We start from the raw sequence: 19,942 nt of genomic DNA on the forward strand, positions 1-19,942 counted from the left end.
CCTGTCTCAAAAAACCAAAAAAAAAAAAAAAGAAAGAAAAGAAAAGAAAACCTCTCAAGGAATTAAAAACCGGCAACTTCAGCTTTGTTCAGTCTCCGCCTGCTAAGTCATGACCTACAAAGCAAGCAGAGAAAAGAAAGCTTTCTACCTGGCCTGAACCGTCACTCTCACTGCCCACCTGGTTTCAATGAGGTAAGCAGTGTATGTTTCTTGCATGTTCACTGCATTTCTTCCAGTTCTCTTTTCTGCTTCAGAAACACTGATTTCTATCTTCTTCAACCAAAAATTATTTTCTGTCATCTGGACAAAAATAAAAGAGACAACAACAAAAAAACACTTTAAGATGGTATTGACAAAACCCATAGTTATTTTCATACCATTACATATTTCAAAACGGTTTCTTGCACTTCTTGAGTTCTCAGGGGTTGCTAAGCGACAGCAGCAAATGGCAGCCTGTCTTTATCAACATATTAAGTGGAGAAACTTCTCCAGAGGTTCACTAACGGATAACACACATTTCTTTTCTAAACTTAGACATTTCATGTAAGTCACCAAGAGTAAGTAATCTAGGGAAAAGAAAAAAAAACCCTGAGGACACATTATACACAGAGGATTCTGGGAGGCACAAAGAGGTGGTGACAAACTTAAGCTCCCTCTCTTCCTGGAACTTTACAGGATCTGGAGGGCCAGCACCTCGTAATGCACACACATCCCTTACTTCTTCTATTTGCTCATTCCTGCAAGCCAGATACAAAATCCTGGAAATGCAAAAGTAAATGGATATGAGGAAGATTAGAAAATGACCACATATATCCAGGGAAAGGCTCAGGCTTAGGAAAGACCCCAGCTTGCTCTTTGGCTTAGAGAGTGTCCAGAAATTTTTTTTAAAAACCTAAATACTAACAAAATGAGAAACAAAGACTGGATTGGGTATGTAGATTAAACTGAAGGAGGAGAATCTGATTTCCAGAGTTACCACATTATTAGATTCAAATGTCCAGTTTTCAACAAAACTCAAGGCATATGAAGAACAGGAAAGTATGGTCCATAAAAAATAAACAGAGCACTAGCAATTATCGGCATGGGCCACTGTACCTGGCAAAAGCAGTTTTTTGATGAGATTTTTGTCACCCATGTTCACAGCAGCATTACTTTCAATGGACAAAATGTGGAAGCAATCCAGGTGTCCACTAACAGATGAGTGGATTTTAAAAATACGACAGGGAGATAAGAGATTGGGGTGATGGCAGGCTGGCTGGAAGACAGGATATAACCTGTCAGTTACGAAGATCTGGACTGGGGGCTGAGAACAGGCTGTGCCTATGCAACCTGATCCAGAACGGACACGATCTGTGATTACAGCCAGGATTCTCAAGCAGAACAACCTCCGACCGACTGGGTCTGAAGGGTAGGTATACAAGGCAACAGCCACGGACTTCGCCACCTCTGCTGCGATCTTGCGGTCCTGCATCTATAGTGGCCTGTCCTCTTCTTACTCTTCTCTTTTCCTCCATTATTTCTTTTCTCCCTTTTTCCTCTTTCTCTCATTTCTTCCTTTTTCTTATTTTACATTAAACAGAAGTTGTGTTTAACTGTTTCTCGGTTGTCCCAGTCGATTCTTTGGGTAGGACAAAAAGAGCCTAGAGTCATCGGACACTGACCGTGGTGTCTGCAAACAACAGGAGTTCCAGGGATGCGGCTCAGTGGAAGAACAAAAAGCTCAGCATGCACAATACCCTGGGTTCAAGTCTTAGGAAAACACAGACATATACACTGTGGTGTACACAAGCAAGGAACTGTGATTTAGCCTCTAAAAGTTACAAAATTCTGACACACAGTACAATATGGATGAAACCTGAAAGTATGTTAAATGACACAGGCTAGTGAAAAATTTACAACTACTATAGAAGTCCATATATATGAAGTGCTTAGAACAGTCAAACATCAGAGACAGAACACAGAATGGTGGTTGTCAGAGGCCAGGGAGGGGAAAACGGGTAACTACTGTACAGAGCTTTGATTTTGCTAAGCAGAGTTCTGGAGGTTGGTTGCACAACAATGTAAAAATAGTATTTACTATGACTAACATATACATTTAAAAATGGTTAAGATGACAATGTATATTTTAACACAATTTTTAAATGGAGAAAAACCTCATTATACCAAGATTAATGATTCTCAATACTGCTAATTTTTTATTTAACTATAATCAAATCACCCTCTCAAAACAACTATTTTAAGTAAAAGGCAATTATTTTCAGCAAGTTGGTCAACTTTAAGAAAAACAAAACAAAACAAAACAGCGGGGCATAGTGGTTCATGTCAGTAATCCCAGTACTAATCCCAGTACTCAGGGAGGCTGAGGCAGAAGGATACAGTTGATGCTCAGCCTGAGTAATTTAAGGGATTGAGTAAGATCAGGCCAGGGATTTAGCTCAGTGTTCCATTGCCTGCCTCCCAAGTTCAATCTCCAGCACCAAAAAAAAAAGAGACTGAGTAAGATCCTGTCTCAAAAAAAAAAAAAAAAAAAAAAAAAAAAAAAAAATTTTTAAAAAGAGACTGAGAAAGATCCTGTCTAAAAAAAAAAAAAAAAAAAAAATTCTTTTAAAGGACTTGGGATGTATCTCAGTGTGAAGGTTCTGGGTTTAATCCCCAGTACAACAAAAATAAAATAAGGAGTCATTTATATTCATTTTATTTACCTCACTGTGGGACATGATTAATAAGGTTCCCCAAGCAAAAGCAGGATCCAGAGGAGCAGTGAACACCACTGAGGTCATGTGTGTGGGAAGCACACCATGGAGGAAAGGTCTTGAATACACTCAGAATAACTCCAAGTGAAGCCAGTGCTGACTGCTGTGCTTTGCTGCCCTCTCCCTTGATCGCAGTTAAAATTCAGAGGTGGGTTTTAATTAAAAACACTGCACTTCTGAACATGGAGATGCACACCTGTAATCACAGCCCTGGGAAACTAAGGCAGGATGCCTCCAAGTTCAAGGTCAGCCTAGACAACTTAGCAAGATGCTGTTATAAAATAAAAAATAAAATAAAATTGAAGCTAAGGATGAAGTTCAACGCTATAGTGCTTGCCTCACATGCACTAGGCCTGAGGTTCAATTTCCAATACTGGAAAAAAATGTCCATAATTCAGGGCAATTTGTGAAGGAGAGGTTAAGTAGAACTATGAGAAAGGCATAAGTTTTGAAAAAAATTCCAGCCACAATGAAACCCATAGTCATACACAGAAAATTAACCTACACATTTTGAGGTTTCAAAGAGCTATGTAAAAATATTTAAAAGTGGAATCAGAGATTATAGAAAAGACAATGCATTTAGGAACCTCTCCCAAAATGTACAGGAAAGCTGGGTATAGTGGCACACATCTATAATCCCAGCACTTGGGAGGCTAGGACAGGAGCATCACTGGAGTTTGAGGGCAGCCTGGGCTACACAGTGAGATCTTGTCTCAAAAAAAAAAGGAAAACCTGGGCCTGACAGTGTGTGCTCATAATCCCAGCACTCTTGGAAGCTAAGGCAGGAGGAATGCAAGTTCAAGTCCAGCCTGGGAAACTTACTGAGACCCTGTTCCAAAAATTAAAATAAAAAGGGCTGGGGACGTGTAACTCAGTGGGTTCAAATCCCAGAACAACAAAAAGTACAGAAAAAGTGCAAAGGTTAAAAATGCTAAACAATAAAGAAAACGGCAGTAACTAAGAGTCAAGTCAGAATAATTCCCCCCCCCAATCACTCAATAAAACAAAACATTTTTGCAGGGACAAGGGGAAAAAATGAGAACCAAGACCTGTCTGTCATGTAAAGGTACAAGATCCCAATGAATGTAACTGTACTGTATACCTAAAATGTACCAATAAACTCAATTAAAAAAATTTAAAAAAGCATTTTAAAAGAGTATATGTTGTATATTTATGTATTAGAAGAACAAGTAAGAGAGACAGGTAGAAATTTAACAAAAAGAAAGCTCAAGATGTTACATAAGCACAGACCTCTCAACACCAGGATTATAAAGGTGCTAGCAGTTGAGATATCCATATATTGTACCTTTTGGTCCACAGCCACACATGCTGAGTTATCACCATCTGGTCCAGTGAAAAGTCTCTGAATTTCATTTTGTTTTATTTTATTTTATTTTATTTTTTGGTTTTTTGAGACAGGGTCTCACTATGTAGTTGAGACTGACCTGGAACTCACTATGTAGCGATCCTCCTGCCTCAGCCTCCCAAGTAGTGGGATTACAGGCGTGCCACCATGCCCGGCTAGTCTCTGAATTTTTAATGCACATACTATACCCAGAAAGCAAATTCTCTCCTCATCCCAAAAGATAACATGTGAGTCATGCATTTAACCTATAATTCAAATAAAGAAATAAAGTAATAAAAACATAAAATCCACTATCATAAAAATTAAGGAATGAGCTACCCATATGGTAGCACACGACTGTAACACCAGCACTCCTGGAAGTTCAAGGCCAGATGGGCACCTCAGCAAGACCCTGTCTCAAAAGGGGGCGGGGGGCTGGGGATGTAGCTCAGTGGGGAGGCTCTAGGTTGTTACATAATTGGTAATGGCCCAGCCTGAATTTAGGGATTCCAGGAGGAACTTCTTGGAGCAGCTCCAAAGGAGAGTCCAAGTCCAGTTTACTGAGCTGGGTCTTTTATAGATAGGGTAGGGGGTTAGTGGGACAGGCGTCGGTGGGTATATGGTGTCTTAGCAGAGGGGGTGACTGGGGGAAGCAAGGGGAAGACCGCAGGTGGGGGTCAGACCTATCAGGTTCAATCCCTGGTACTGCAATTAAACAAAACACAAAAAACATGGATTGGGGATTTAGCTCAGTGGTGCCGCACCTGCCTCACAAGTACAAGGTCCTAAATTTGATCCCCAGTACTGGGGGGAAAAAAACCAACCAAAGAATGAATACAGGCACACAACAATACTAGCAGTGTTGGCGGATGATAAACTGTTTATCCTGTCGATATTAACATTGGACAGTGGCAAGATTAATTCAACTGATACTGTATTTATTAACAGAGCATACTCAACAGATGTAAGGCCATGGCTTGACTAGCTGATGAGCCGAAAGATATGTTTTAAAGAAAGATACAAAATTCTAGTTGTATTCAAACTGCACTTCTCATCAGACTAAAGAACATCAAACAAAGAAAGATGCTATGCTCTTATCCAAAGGAATAATGCTCCCACAATAGAAGCGCAAAAGTACTGCTCTCACTTAAGATAAAATAATTACACGAGCCCACATAAAAACAGGACATATCAGAAAGATGAAGGAAATACTCTATTTCCAATTCAATGAATGAAAAGGAATATGAACCGTTTCAAGTGTTCCAAATGTTGTAAACAGTGAAGATGATAAAAGTAAGCATAAAGTAATGTTAGCTTTCTACTAGTGACAAAATACCTGAGCAAATCAACTTAAATGGAGGAAAGGTTTATTCCAGCTCAGTTTCAGTCCAAGATTGCCTGGCCGGGTTGCTCCAGGTCAGAGACAGATCAGTACATCAGGCAAGAGCACATGGAGAAAGGGGCCACTCCAAATGACAGAGGGAGAGGAATGGCCAGGAACCCATAATCCCCTCAACAGTAGGACCCCTCAGTGACCTAACTTCCCCCACCCAGGCTCCAACCCGGATGTTCCACCACCTCCCAACAGAGCTAAAATGTCTGAGATCCAAACTACAGCAGCAGATAAAGGTGACAAAAAAAACAGTAAGAAACTACTAATTAAGTAAAGAAATCTTCAACCCTGCCAGTGCACTGAAGTCCACTGTGGTGCTCTTGACAATTAAAACCAAGGAAAGCAGACTTGAATTCAGGGCAAGTATCTCTTACCCAAAACGCGTGGGACCAGAAATTAAATATTTAGTGGGTTTTTTTTTCAGATTTTAGAATATTTGCATAGATAGATAATGCTGGGGATAGAAAACAAGTCTAAATACAGAATGTATTTAAGGGCTGGGGATTTAGCTCAGTGGTTCGGTGGCCTGCCTTGCAAGTGCAAGGACCCGAGTTCAATCCCCAGTACCAAAAAAAAAAAAAATTATTTAATATACACTGTATACACACACAGCAAACAGTGATTTTATACAATATTTTTAGTGTTGCTTGGTTTTCACTGGGACAGTCACAGGAGGTCAGGTGTGAATTTTCCATCTGTGACACCATGTTGGCACTCAGAAGAGCCTCAGATTTTGGATTTCTGGATTAGGGATATGCAAACTGTGTATCAACTTTCAGAATTATTGATGAAGAGTTAGAATGTCTATTTGTAGTATTTAATTTATTCAGCTATATAAGTCACACAATTATAACAAAATGTATTACTACAGTGAAATTACAAGAAAAAATAAAATTAAAAGAAAACAGGCCCAAAGCATCCACCCATACTGACATATATGGAGACAACTCAGAATACAAATAATGCAAAGAAAAAAAATTCTTTTTTTGTTGTTATTTGTTTGTTTTTGTTTTTGAGCCAGGGTCTCACTGTGTAGCTTATAGTAACTTGTGATCTTCCTTGCCTCAGCCTCCCAAGTGCCAGAATTAAAGGCATAAGCCACTAGGCCCAGCCTCAGCAAAATATTTTATAGAAATTGATTACACTATTCCTAAAATTTATTTGGAAATGTAAAGAAGTAGACTGTCAAAACAATTCCAAAAGGAAAAAAATTGAAGAAGGACCTATATCGCCCAATTTCTAAGAGAAAGAGAGACCAGTGAGAATCCAGAAATTAACCCTGACATTTAAGGGCAATTAATCTTGACAAATGCATCAAGGCAGGTCAGCAGGGAAAGAACAGAATATTCACCTGATTCCCACTAATTTAAACACCTCTACTACGCACAAAAAAAAAAAAAAAAAAAAACAACTTAAAATGGCTCACACACATACATGCAAGAGCTAAACTGAAATTTCCAGAGAACAAAAGAGAAAACCAGGGCTGGGAATTTGGCTTAGTGGTTCTACTGTCTGCCTCACAAGGGCCCAAGTTCAATCCCGGGTACCAAAAAAAGAGAGAGAGAGAGAAAACATTGTGATCTTGAAATAAGCAGAGTTCTAAATCAAACACTTCTGTATTTCAAAAGACATCATTAAGAAAAGGAAAAATAGTATATGTTGGGAATGGGAAAAACAGTATCTGCAGATCTTGTATCTGATAAAAATATTTGTAATCAGACTATACAAACAGAACTCAATAATACAATAAACCATCCAGTGAAGCACACAAGCAGCCAAGCACAGCAGTGCATGCTTATAATCCTAGCTACTTGGGAGGCTGAGGCAGGAGGATCACAAATTCAATCCTAGCTTGGGCTATGCAGTGAAAACCTGTCACAAACATGAGCAAAATACTTGAATAGGTATCTCCAAAGAAGACACACAAATGGCAGTTAGCACAAGAAAAGATGCTTGATACCATCATTGGTCATTACAGAAATGCACATAAAACGTTATCACAACGAACAGCACAGCGGTACTCAGAAAGATGACACCAAGTGCTGGCAAAGGAGCAGAACTGAGGCGCCTCCCACAACTGCTGGCAAGAGTTTTAGAGGATACAGCCACTAGGAAAACAGTAAGAATTTCTTAAATATAAACTTACCATATGAACAGCAAGTACACGCCTACAAATATACACAAGAGAAATGAAAACATACATCCTCACAAAATTCATAATAGCTAGAATCTGAAAACAATCCCAATGTCCATCAAATGGTGAAAAAAAAAATGTGTGAGAGCCACACAATCAAATATTATCCCACAATGAAAAGGGACTACTAATGCATGCTACAACGTGAGTGAACCTCAAAACATTACACTAAGGATAAGACAACATTCAGATGACAGCAGATTGAATGATTCCATTTCTATGACTGAGGGTGGGAAGCAGGATGATTAAATATCAAGAAGGAGGAACTTCTGGGGAAGTATTTCAGAAATATTTCAAAACCAGATTGTGATGATAGTTGCACAACTCTGTAAATTTACTAAAAATCATTGGATCACACATTTACAATGGGTGAATTTTGGTACATAAATTATACCCCAACAATATAAATATTCCCTAATAATGCTACTTTAAAAACAAAATAAAATCCAGGCATTCATACTGACATAAATACAATAAATATATATCTAAATAAATAAATACCATAGGAAGTTAGATGAGGAACATGATACTTTCATAATTTCAAAGTATGTTCCCACAAAATTAATTACAAACAAAAAAAAAGTATACTGGAGAAGCTTAGCCTACAGTAATAATTAAAGTGCTCAAAGTACTAGGACAAATAGAAATTACATACAAAGTAAAAAAACAAATGCTTTAGAAGAGCACAGCTTCTCCATGTTTATTGTGGCACTATTCACAACAAATTATGGAATCGGCCTAGGTTTTTGTGAACAGATGAACGGATGAAGAAAATACAGCGTACACGCATAATGGAGTAGTCTTCAGCCAGAAAGAAAACAAAATCATGTAATTTGGAGGAAAACAGAAATCAGCATGAGAGTTATATTTTTTCTTAAATGTGGAATCTAGGAAAAAAGATGGCATTCAAGTAGAAGGGGGTACTATTAGGGAATGGGTTAAGAGTACTGGAGGGTTTTGCTCCAAAGCTCATTATGGCTAACACTGATAAAACAGAGTATGAGGATTAAATAGTGTTCATTATATTTTCCTGATTTTGATGGCACTATTGTGCCAACAAGGAAAATGTCCTTATTTGTCCCTGAAATATACACTAAGGTCTTCAGATGAAATAAGGCAGTACCATGTTGACAACTCAATCTCACATAGTTTGGGGGAAAAAGGCTGCCTGCTGTTCTTATTTTTAAATTTGAGATTATTTGTAAAAATTTTCAAATGTTCATATATTACATAAGTAATTTTTTGTCTCAATGTGTTTCAGGCAAGAAAAACAATACATATTTCCAAATATTGCAGAGGATAAAACCAAAGAAATTTACGGTCTATTAAGGAAAATCGCAAGTCAGAAACTTAAACATAAAATATGACATAGTCAACTAAAACTACTCTGTAAGATAATGTGTGCAATGGCCATAAACTTTTTATGGTAAACAAAAGGAAGACTGAAAACACAACACAAGATGAGATACTTAAGCTTAATGGTCAACTTGACAGATCCGGGTTCCCGTCTAAGGTATTTTCAGTGAGGCATATCTGGGTGTGTCTGGGTGCGTCTAGGTGGTGTCACCTTGAGGTCTACATCTGGTCCCCCACTGCTTTCTCTCTGGTGCTGTTTTTCAACTGCCACAAAGTGAAGGGTTTTGCTCTACCAAGCTCTTCTGCCATGATGCTGGCCTTGGAGCCAGCTGACAATGGATGGAAACCCCAGAAAGCATGAGCTAAATTAAACTTTCTAGGTGTAGGCAGAGGACATTGTGTCTCAGAGATGTAAAGCCGATCAATATACAAGGAATGAAATTATAAAGACAGACAAATACAATGAATTAAAGGAAACCAGCATAACATCAGTCCCAGCAGCTAACCAGAAATCAGGAAAAAAAAAAAGTTAGTAATTAACAAAGCCTCAGATCAATTCTCCCACAGATTAGTACCCATCCTGGCAGAATTTTATTCACATTTCTACCAGATTGGCTGTGTAACTCTATGCAAGTTTTTAAACTCTCTGGATCTGTTTCCTGATTTATAAAATAGGAACAGCAGTATGGCAATGGACTAAATGTTGTGTCCCCTAAAACGCCTGTGTTAAAAAAAAACTAATCTTCCAGGTATTCAGAAGTGTGGTCCTCGCAAAGTGAATAGATGATTACAATAAAGCCTTCATAAATAGATTTTAGTATGTCTTTGGTGCCTGTCATATAGCAAGAGTTCCATATTACCTACTACCCATATTGGTAGGTTTAGGTTTTTCTAATGATGAAATTCATATGTAGTTAATGTATAAAACTTGAAAAGTATAGAAACAATTAAATATAAATCACCAACATATATGGGTGTATTTCACATTATCTGTTTTCTAGGAGTGATACTTTTGTGTTATGAAACAAGTTACAGAGCTAAGGGTGAAAAACAACCTATTGAGGTTGGAGTGTAGGTGAGTGGTAGAGCACTTGCCTAGCAATGCATAAGGCATTGGATTCAATCCCTAGCACTCACAAAACAAAACCAACCAAACAAACAAACGAGAAAACAAAAATAAAAGAGAAAAAGAAAAAAACAAACCTAGAACAATCCATTGAATTTACTTCCCTTTGGGTCTATGTGTACATTGATCATAGATAGCTAGTTGTGTTAGCTTTTCCATCATTATAACAAACCCCTGAGATAATCAACTTATAAAGAGAAAAGGTTTACTTTAGCTTACAGTTTTGGGGGTTCTGGTCTATGACTCATTGACCCTGTTGCTTTGGGCCCTGTGACAAGGAAACACACCATGGAGTGTGTGGTAGAGGAAGTCCACTTACCTCACGGTGAGGAAATGAAGAGGATGAGGAAGGGTCTGGGGGCCCACAATTCCCTTCAAGGACACAGCCTCAATCTCCCAAACCCTTCCACTAGGCCTAGTCTGTTAAAAGTTTTCACTACCTCCCAATAGTGCCACTCTTGGATGAAGCTTTTAACACATGAGCTTTTGAGAATACTTATCCAAACCACAGCCCTGGTTCTAGATTTTTAGAAAATGATGTTTATTAGGCCTAATAATGAAGCCTAATGAAGTAGTGAATATCTTTGTTGAAACTGCTACTACCGACTACTACAGACTAGATAGCTTATAAACAGCAGAAGGATGCTGGTTTACAGTCCTGGAGCCTAGGAGACGTGGTAGCAAATGAGGACCTACTTCCTGTCACAGACGTCCCTGTTTCACTGTCTTCTATTGGCAGAGGGAAGAAACGGGCTCTTAAGGTTCTCTTTTATAAAGGCACAGATGCCACTCAGGAGAGTTCTACCTCCCAAAGGTCTGAATGAGAGGTCATCAAACATCATCACCTTGAGATTAGGTCTCAATCTATGAACTGTGGGACAACAGAAACATCAGTCCGTAGCAATAACTAAGAAAAATGGACCTGCTATCTTATTTTTTCCTACAAAAATACTTTTAAAAAAGCACAGCTCTTCAGAAAGTTGTCTTCCAAACAGAAGAACAACACATTAATATTTGTGAAATTAATTTGGTGGGTGTGACCAGAATTTCTATTTAATGAAAAAAAATGAGAAAAATATCAGAGGGCATTCCCTGCAGTAATGGTTAAATGTGGCTCCTAAAACAAATCTGTAAGTATGTACTTATGTTGGTTACGACATAAAAATGTATTCTATACTGAGTCACCTTCAAAAAAGTCTGACAGCTATTCGGGTACAAAAGAATAAAAAAGTATTGAGTATGATTTAGTCACAGGATACTCAACTGATGTATTCTGTAACTGTGTTTGCTTTCTGTTACTGTACAAAATACCTGAGATAACCAACTTTAAAAAAAGGTTTATTTTGGTCATTGTTTGGAGGGTTTCAGGCTATGGTCAGTTGGCCCCGTTGCTTCTGGCCTGGGCAAGGCAGCACATCACGGCTGGGCGGATATGGCAGAGCAAAGAGAGAGAAAGAAGCTGAGGGCCCAATATCCCCACCAAGGGCTCTTCCTCAATAACCCGATTTCTTTCTACTGGGTTCCACCTCCCAACAATGCCAAAGGCTGGAGACGAAGCCTGTAACTCACTGCTTTTGAGGAAGACTCAATACCCGAACCACGGCACTAGCCCCATAAATTTTTTCTTCCATTTTTCCATTATTCTCACCTACAGAATACATCTAACCTTACAGTTCTGGTTTATTCCACTCAGTTCTCTGCTACTAATGAGAGAAGGTGCTCATTGTACACCAGAATTTTTAAGTACCAGTTGGTCAAGCACTCTTTGGTCTTTAGCACTCCCAGGGCAAGGCCTGTTCCTTAAAAGAACACTTATAAATTCTTCAGGTACTGGTTCTTCTCCAGTAAATATAAAGGTCCTACCTCAGCACCTTAACTGCAGACTGGAATCTTTCCACTTAAAACAGCTTTCCTGCACCCCCTTGCTTTTCCTCCTTATGCCAAGACTAATTATTACTGTCTTAGAAACTAGATTCCACTCTTATTTCTTCCCTCTCCCAAATTATTTTAAATAAAATTTAGTGTAGTTTTTAAAAAAATAAATGCAGTATTCCTCATAAGGAAAGTATATAAAAGGAAATGATGGGGATTCTAATTAAACACTGGAAAAGAAAAGGACTCAAGACTTACAGAAGAACAAACTAAACTAAGAAAAAGAATCTACAGCAAAATTCAAAGACTCCTGGTTAATGAGGTTTAAAACCAGAAGGCAGGGCCAGTTTCCACTATCCTTTAATGTTTGGTAACTTCTCAATATTTCCCTAAAACCATTCCCTAAAATTTTCAGTTAAAAATATGATTGATGAGGCCAACGTTTTAGCATTTCTGACTACTCACTATTTTTTGTAGTGAAAAATGAATAAAACAACACATCTTCTAGACCTCCTTCTCCTCCTCAAAAATACAATTGAGTACAACCACATTAAAAAAATTCTAAACAATTTACAAGACTATTTTAAATTAATTTCTTCCATCTCAATGAAACAGAAAGACTTAATGGAAAAAGCACTGATCTCAATGCCAGGCAGACTGGTTCAAATCCCAGTCATGCTAAGAAGCTTGTGACCTTCGTAAAATGACTTCTCTCTGAGCTTCTGGCTCCTTATCATTAGCTATATTTTGGAGGTAATTTTGAAAACTGAAAAGAACCTTGCTGTGCACACTACACACAACCAACAAATCTACCTTACCTTTCTGACCAGAGCACATTCCTAGCAATGAGGCTATTGCAATAATTCCCAACTGGAGAGCTGAGGGGAATAAAGACAGAAAGAGGGGAAGGACTGAGATCGGAAAAGGAAGGGTTTGGGGGCAGGGGCAGAAAAACTGCACTGAATAAATGCATGTTTAAACTTCTAGTGATTGTGAAGTAACAGTCCAAATGGTTTGCACCTCTTCATGAGTCACTAAATTAGGCATCTATTTTAGGAAACCCCATAACTTTGGGTCACTAACAGATGGTCTCTTGTAACCACATATTTGCAAACGTTTTCCAAAAACATGAAGTAACTATATATAATTTCTACTGTATGATGAGAATCCCTCAAGTATCTTGCATTAAATATACATAGAAGGGAATTTTTTACTGATATGAGAAAGATATAAACATTTAAAAATATTTATTTTTAAATTGGGTTTTTTATTGACACATTTGTATTTATGTGATGCATCAGAATATTTTGATTCAGATATACACTGGCTTATAATCACTTTTGTTTGTTTTGTGGGGGGGAATCAAACCTAGGGCCTCATGCATGCTAAACACATAGGCTCTATCACCAAACATCTATCTCCAACCCTGTAAGCACTTTTAAATTAACATGAAAGGATATCATATTCTATATTGTGCTTTCATATTACACACTGAAGATCTTGAGTTGGATAACACCCCTGCCAAAAAAGAGAGAGAAAGAGGCATAACCACTTTGGCAAATACTTTAAAATCTGAAAATGTTAAGTATTAGTAAGGATACAGAATTGCAGACACTCTCATAAGCACACCCAAGTTTGATCCCAGTACCAAAAAACAAGCAAACAAACAAACAGAATAGCAGGCACTGCTCGTAGGAGTATAAACTGTATAATCTCTCTGAAAAACAATTTGGCACTACAGGTTGAACATGTGCCTTATGTGAACATAAACTTTACAATCCTGCAATTCCATTCCTATATTTATAGTACACTCTCGGATATTTTGCAAAAAGATATGTAGGAGAGGTTCATGGCAGTAGTGACTTTTTAAAATAGTAAAAATTTCATTATCCTAATGTCTGTAAACAGACAATCCAACCCACCACAACTCAAGCTGGGCCTGACCTTCGACTGTGTGGAACAGGGCTCATGTCCTTTCTGTCTGAGCTCAAATCCCACAGGGGTCCCTTTCCAGGGCTCCTTTCCTGCAGCTGTTTCCCATGGCTGTCTCTCACCCAGTCACTGTGGAAGGGTAACACTGGGGATCCTGAAGTGAAGCCATCCCCCAGGTGTTCTGAGTCCCAGACTCAAATAATTACCCTTTCCCAGAATGGCGCCCAACCAACCAGTCTCTAGCAATATGGTAGGCAATAGTGCTGGGATCCCTGTCCAGCAGTTCCCTGCATCGTGTAGTGAGTCCCTTCAGGATGAAACTCCATGCTGTCCCTGCAGATCCACAACTGCCTCAGCTGCTATTTCTCCATGGAGCCCCCAGTACTCTCACCTTGCCTGCAGAATCAGGCTTCCCTCCGCACAAGCTGGGAGGCAGTAGGATGGTCCAGATTTTGGTTTCCTTCTCCATGCACAGTCCAACCTTAAAAGTTCTCTATAGCATCTAATTTTCTTGTCCATTCCCTCCTAATTCTCAGCAACCTACTTCTCTTTGTTTTCTTCCTGAAACTGTTATTTTTTAGTTCTGGATTTCAGAAAAGTATATTTTTGGTAAAAACCAATTAAATGTCTTCCAGAATGACTGTGTTACTTTATCTTCATGCCAGCAACTAATGTGAGCTATATTCCACAATCTTGCCAACATTTAGTACTGTTCATTTTCTGGGTTTCAGACATTCTCATGTGTATACTGGTATCTCCTTATTTATCTGCATTTCCCTATAAATGACAGGAGTGTCTTCATATATGCTTATTTGTAAATTCCTGGCCCCCTGTCTACCCTCTGTGGATCTTATTTGGTGAGGTCCCTGTTAAATTCTTGTGTCTCGTGTGTGTGTGTGTGTGTGTGTGTGTGAGAGAGACAGAGAGAGAGAGAGAGAGAGAGAGAGAAAACACTCAGGAACAAATCTGCCCATCTTTCTAATTGGGTCTTTTGTTTTCTTACTATTTGTTGAGTTTTAATTTTTTCCTTTTTAGCTTCTCTTAAATTCTAGAAATATTTCTGGAGTGGCCAGGAGCTCATGTTAAATTTGAGAGGTGTATATATTCTGTAATGCTTAAATTTGGCTATGTGATTTGTTTTCTTGTTCAAGTTCTCACCAATGACTTTTCAATTCTCTTTTTAATAACTTTTATTGCAAAGTAGAGTAACGCAAACAACGCATTCACAAAGTAACTAATTCTTTAGAAGCCCCCACATATCCTCTTGGATCACACAGCGCCTTCACTTCACCACAGAAGCAATCAGTACAGTATTCTGATTTTGTATTAATAATTCTCTTGCTCTTTCTTTCTTTCTTTAGTGGGGGCATTGTTGGTTTCTTCTCATTCTAGGATATCCTTGATAATGTTTTGAATGCTGCTTTAGTGGTCATTTTTGGTACCGGGATCAAACTTTCATTTCCACCAATTCTGAAGCAAAGTTTTGCAGGATATGTAAGTCTGGATTGAAAGTTGTTATCTTTTTAGGGCTTGAAACACTTCACTCCAAGTTCTCCTGCCTTTAAAGTTTGTGTTGAGAAGTCGATATAAGTGACGCATTGCTTTAGGAAGTATGGCCACTTGACTGCACTGCATTGTTTCTCACTTATTCTTGGATAGGCAGAACCAACATAGTAAAAAATGGTCATACTGCCCAAACTACTATACAGATTTAACTCAATTCCAATCAAAATACCAATAGCATTCCTCATGGAATGCTATTCAAAGTTCATTTGGAACCAGAAGAGACCTAGAATAGCAAAAGCAATCCTGAGCAACAAGAGCAAAGTGGGAGGCATAACAATCTTAGACTTCAAGTTATTCTACAAAGCTACAGTTATAAAAAACAGCATGGTATTCGTACATACACAAAAACAGTCATGTGGATCAGTGGAACAGAGTAGAGGATGCAGAAAAAAGTCCAGGTGCATTGAGCTACCCGATCATTGACAAGGAGGCAAAAAACTTACGCTGGAGGACAGCCTATATAACAAATGATGCTGAGAAAACTGGCTATCTACATGCAGAAGATTAAACCTACCCCCATGTCTCTCACCACGTACTAAACTAAAATAAAAATGGAACAAAGATCTAAATTTTAAAACAAATAATCTGCTGAAAGATAAAATATGTAAAACTCTTGAAGACATAGGTGCAAGTAAGGACTTTCTGAATAGAACCTGAATGGCACAAGAAATAATACCAAGAATCAAGAAATGGGATCATATCAAATTAAAAAGCTTCTGCACAGCAAAGAAAACCACCAAAAGAGTAGAGACAACCTACAGAATGGGAACAAAATGGCTAGCTATTAAATGGACAGAAGACTAACATTTAGAATATATTATTAGGAACTCAAAATATTAGACTCCCCCAAAGACCCAATCAAAATATGGGTAATTAAAATGAACAGACATGTCTCAGAAGTACCAATGACCAGTACATGAAAAAATGTTCAACATTGCTGACCATCAGAGAAATGCAAATTAAGAAAACAGTGAGACTTAGCCGGACGTGGTAGTTCATGCCTGCAATCCCAGCACTCAGGAGGCTGAGGCAGGAGAATCCCTGTGAGTATGAGACCAGCCTGGGCTACAGTGAGCTCCAGATCAGTCTCAACCACATAATGAGACCCTGTCTCAAAAACAAACAAACAAAAAAAGTGAGACTCCGTCTTACTCCAGCAAGAATGATTTTATCAAGACATCAAATAATGCCAAATGCTGGCAAGGCTGCAGAGGGGAAAAAAAAGAACCCTTCTCCATTGTTGGTGAGAATGTAAACTAGTACAACCACTACAGAAGTCAATATGGAAAGTCCTAAAAAAACTAAAACTTGAAATTCCACTTGATTGAGCTATTCTCCTTCTAGGTGTCTTTCTGAAAGAATTAAAGACATATTACAGTGACACATGTACATCGTTGTTCATAGCAGCACAATTCACAATAGTTAAATCTTGGAAGCAGCCTATATGTCCATAAACAGATGACATGTGGTATTTATATACAATGGAGTACGACTCTGCCATAAAGAAAGATAAGCTTGAGTCATCTGTAGGAAATGGTGTGCTTTTGAGACCATAAAATTAAGTAAATAAACCAGACACCCAAGCTTAAATATTACATGGTTTCTCATATATAAAGAGTAAAATAACATAACAGAAAAAAAAGAAAGTTTCCTTGAGAAATTTTTGGTTTATTAATCAAAGCATTGTGATTTCTTCATTTTGTGATGTTTATAGTATTTGATAGCTTTTAAAGTCTATAAACTTCAGACTTCATTATCCAAGGTTCTCTTCTCATTCATGATATCACTTTGTCAAGTAAATAAATCTTTGGATATAAAAAAATATAAAGAAAAATTACACATACATATACTTGTATACATACACACACATATGTATATATGTTTTTACTGAGCCTAGTAATACATGCCTGTAATCCCAGCTTCTCAGAAAGCTGAAGCAAGAGGATGGTGAATTTGTGGCCAATCTGGACAACTTAAAGAGATCCCATTTCAAAAAATAGTAAGAGGCCAGGGATTTAGCTCAGTGGCACCACTCCTGCCTCACAAGCACAAGGTCCTGAGTTTGATCCACAAAAACAAACAAATAAAAAATAGTAAGAGACAATGGTGTAGCTCAGTGGTACAGCACTTGCCTAGCATGTATGAGACCATTGGTACAATTCCCAATAAGGGACGAGCAGGTGCAGACACACTCCTACTATATGATCTAACAACTGCACTCCTCAAAGAAGCTGGAAACTTATGTCTCCACAATAAGCTCTACATGTATATCGCAGTACTGTCCATAGAAGCTACCAAGATGTCCTACAGAAGGTGAATGGATAAATTGTGGCACACTCAGACAATGGAGTACTGATTGCTCAATCCAAAAGGAAATGGGCTAACAATCTATGAAAAGACATGGAGGAACCTTAAAATTGTGTTACTAAGTGAAGAAGCCAGTCTCAACTGGCAGCACACTGTATGATTATAACTACATGACATCAAGGAAAAAGTGAAACTACGGAAATTGTAAAACGATCGATGGTTGTAAGGGGTTGAGGGAAAAGAGGATGAACAGACAGAGTAGAGTATTTCTAGGACTGAAAATAGCACATATGATACTATACTGGTGGATAACATGTTATTACATAATTTTCCAAGCCCACAAAATGCTCAGCACCAAGAGTGAATCCTGATGTACACTCTGGACTTTGGGTGATGATGATGTCAATGTAGGCTTATCAACTGTCACTCTACCACTCAAGCGGGATAGTCATACAGCAGGCGGCTGCACACGTTGATAGGTGTGATGGGAGAGAGTATAAAGGAAATCTCTGCATCTTCCTCTCAATTTTCCTGTGAACCTAAAACTGCACCCAATAAATAAATAAAGCTTTTAACTTAAAAAGAAATTAAAAGCACCCCCCAAAAGGTCTTTAAGCTAATTTCTATATCTTCACATTTTCCTAAGCAGACAAACCTTCAACTCCTGTATTTAAGTCTTTCCTTAGCTGGTTTTTAAACTTAGTGTCTTTCTAGTTATATTCAGCAAACAACTTCAGCTTTTCTTTATTCACCATAAGAACCAGAATTTTAATGTTAACAATAACCTCTGTTCTAGAAAAGAAGCAAAATGACTGGATGAGCCGTGCCTATTGAAAGAGACTGAGTTTCTGAAATGCTTCCACTTAATCTGATATACACATTTTGCATGATATGTGAAGGCACTTTGGAATGAAAGCACTTACAGATATATGTGACATATTTCCCTCCTTTTCTTCAAGCAAGTGAACATCACTAATTACCAAAGAGGCTTCCAAAGCAAGCACAGGGGATACAGAAAGTCTCCACTGAGAAATACAGCACTTACCCGAGATGAAATGAGAACCCAATAAAGAGTTTTTTTTTAATGTTTCTTCATTTGTACGTTTTCTTAAAACTGACACTGGGTGAAGCCCCATTAGGCCAACCCCACTTAGAGCCTTGCCTTTCACCCAGTCCCTATTCCTTCCTTCTCCCACCTCGCCGCCCACCCCCAGCAAGGCCCCTCATCAGCCTGCCCGAAACAGCAGCGATCCTGTTCTCTTCCAGACCCGCAGGAAACGAGTTCCAGGAAGCCGCCCCTCCTCCAGCCTCGCCCTAAGGACCCGATCCCAGGCCAGCACCACCCGCCCCTCCTCCGCCCAGCAGCTCCCGCACAGAGGATCCCTCGGCCCCCCACCTCGCCGCCCACCCCCAGCAAGGCCCCTCATCAGCCTGCCCGAAACAGCAGCGATCCTGTTCTCTTCCAGACCCGCAGGAAACGAGTTCCAGGAAGCCGCCCCTCCTCCAGCCTCGCCCTAAGGACCCGATCCCAGGCCAGCACCACCCGCCCCTCCTCCGCCCAGCAGCTCCCGCACAGAGGATCCCTCGGCCCACACACCCCTCCACAGTCACCCCGTACCCGCGACCCCGGCCTCTGCCGGAGCCCTCCAGGCTCTGCCCGCTCAGCAGAGTGCGTCAGGCCCCCACGCAGGCCCGTCCCCTCTGGCCGGCCCTTCTCCTCACCTTGTCCACCCCGGAGAGCGGGAGGCGCCGCAGGAGGTGGACCTGCTGGGCCCTGGTCAGCTGCTAAGCCAAGAGACCTAGGAACCTGGGAGAAAAGGTGAAGAGAGAAAATAAGGCAGGCAGGGGGAAGGTGAACACAAGAGCTGAGTGTGGGAAGCGCTTAGGTTAGTTATCACCTACAGAAGGAAAATGTGACACTCCAGAATTCTGAGGCCAGAGCATGGTTATTAACTGTCAACAAATTGAGTAACACGTGCAGAAAAGCTTAATACCTGCAAGGGTTTGGGGGAAGTGAAATGTTTGGGCTCGCGTCCCATTGTGGTTTAAACCCTAAACACGGAAGCCCTGGCGCTCTGGTACTATGCGTCCAAGCACA

At 39.3% G+C, this 19,942-nt stretch overlaps 1 protein-coding gene across 2 annotated transcripts in view; it reads right to left on the reverse strand.

Moving 5' to 3' along the window:
* The window catches only part of Snx4 (sorting nexin 4), a 63,878-nt gene extending 44,294 nt beyond the window's left edge, over positions 1-19,584 (reverse strand). The window contains exons 1-2 of one of the 2 annotated variants that reach the window (XM_010618335.1): positions 19,567-19,584; positions 179-300 (exon numbers count right to left, since the gene is read on the reverse strand). In XM_010618335.1, coding sequence (XP_010616637.1) covers positions 179-300 — 122 coding nt within the window. In that variant the 5' untranslated portion in view covers positions 19,567-19,584. Of the gene's footprint in view, positions 1-178; positions 301-1,095; positions 1,114-19,566 lie in introns of those variants that run through there. The other variant, XM_033768034.1, reaches the window with a different exon arrangement.
* Between the last annotated feature and the right edge of the window lie 358 nt (positions 19,585-19,942).

The sequence above is a fragment of the Fukomys damarensis genome, unplaced genomic scaffold (genome assembly GCF_012274545.1).
Source record: "Fukomys damarensis isolate Sample0158 unplaced genomic scaffold, DMR_v1.0_HiC HiC_scaffold_24, whole genome shotgun sequence".
NCBI lineage: Eukaryota > Metazoa > Chordata > Mammalia > Rodentia > Bathyergidae > Fukomys > Fukomys damarensis.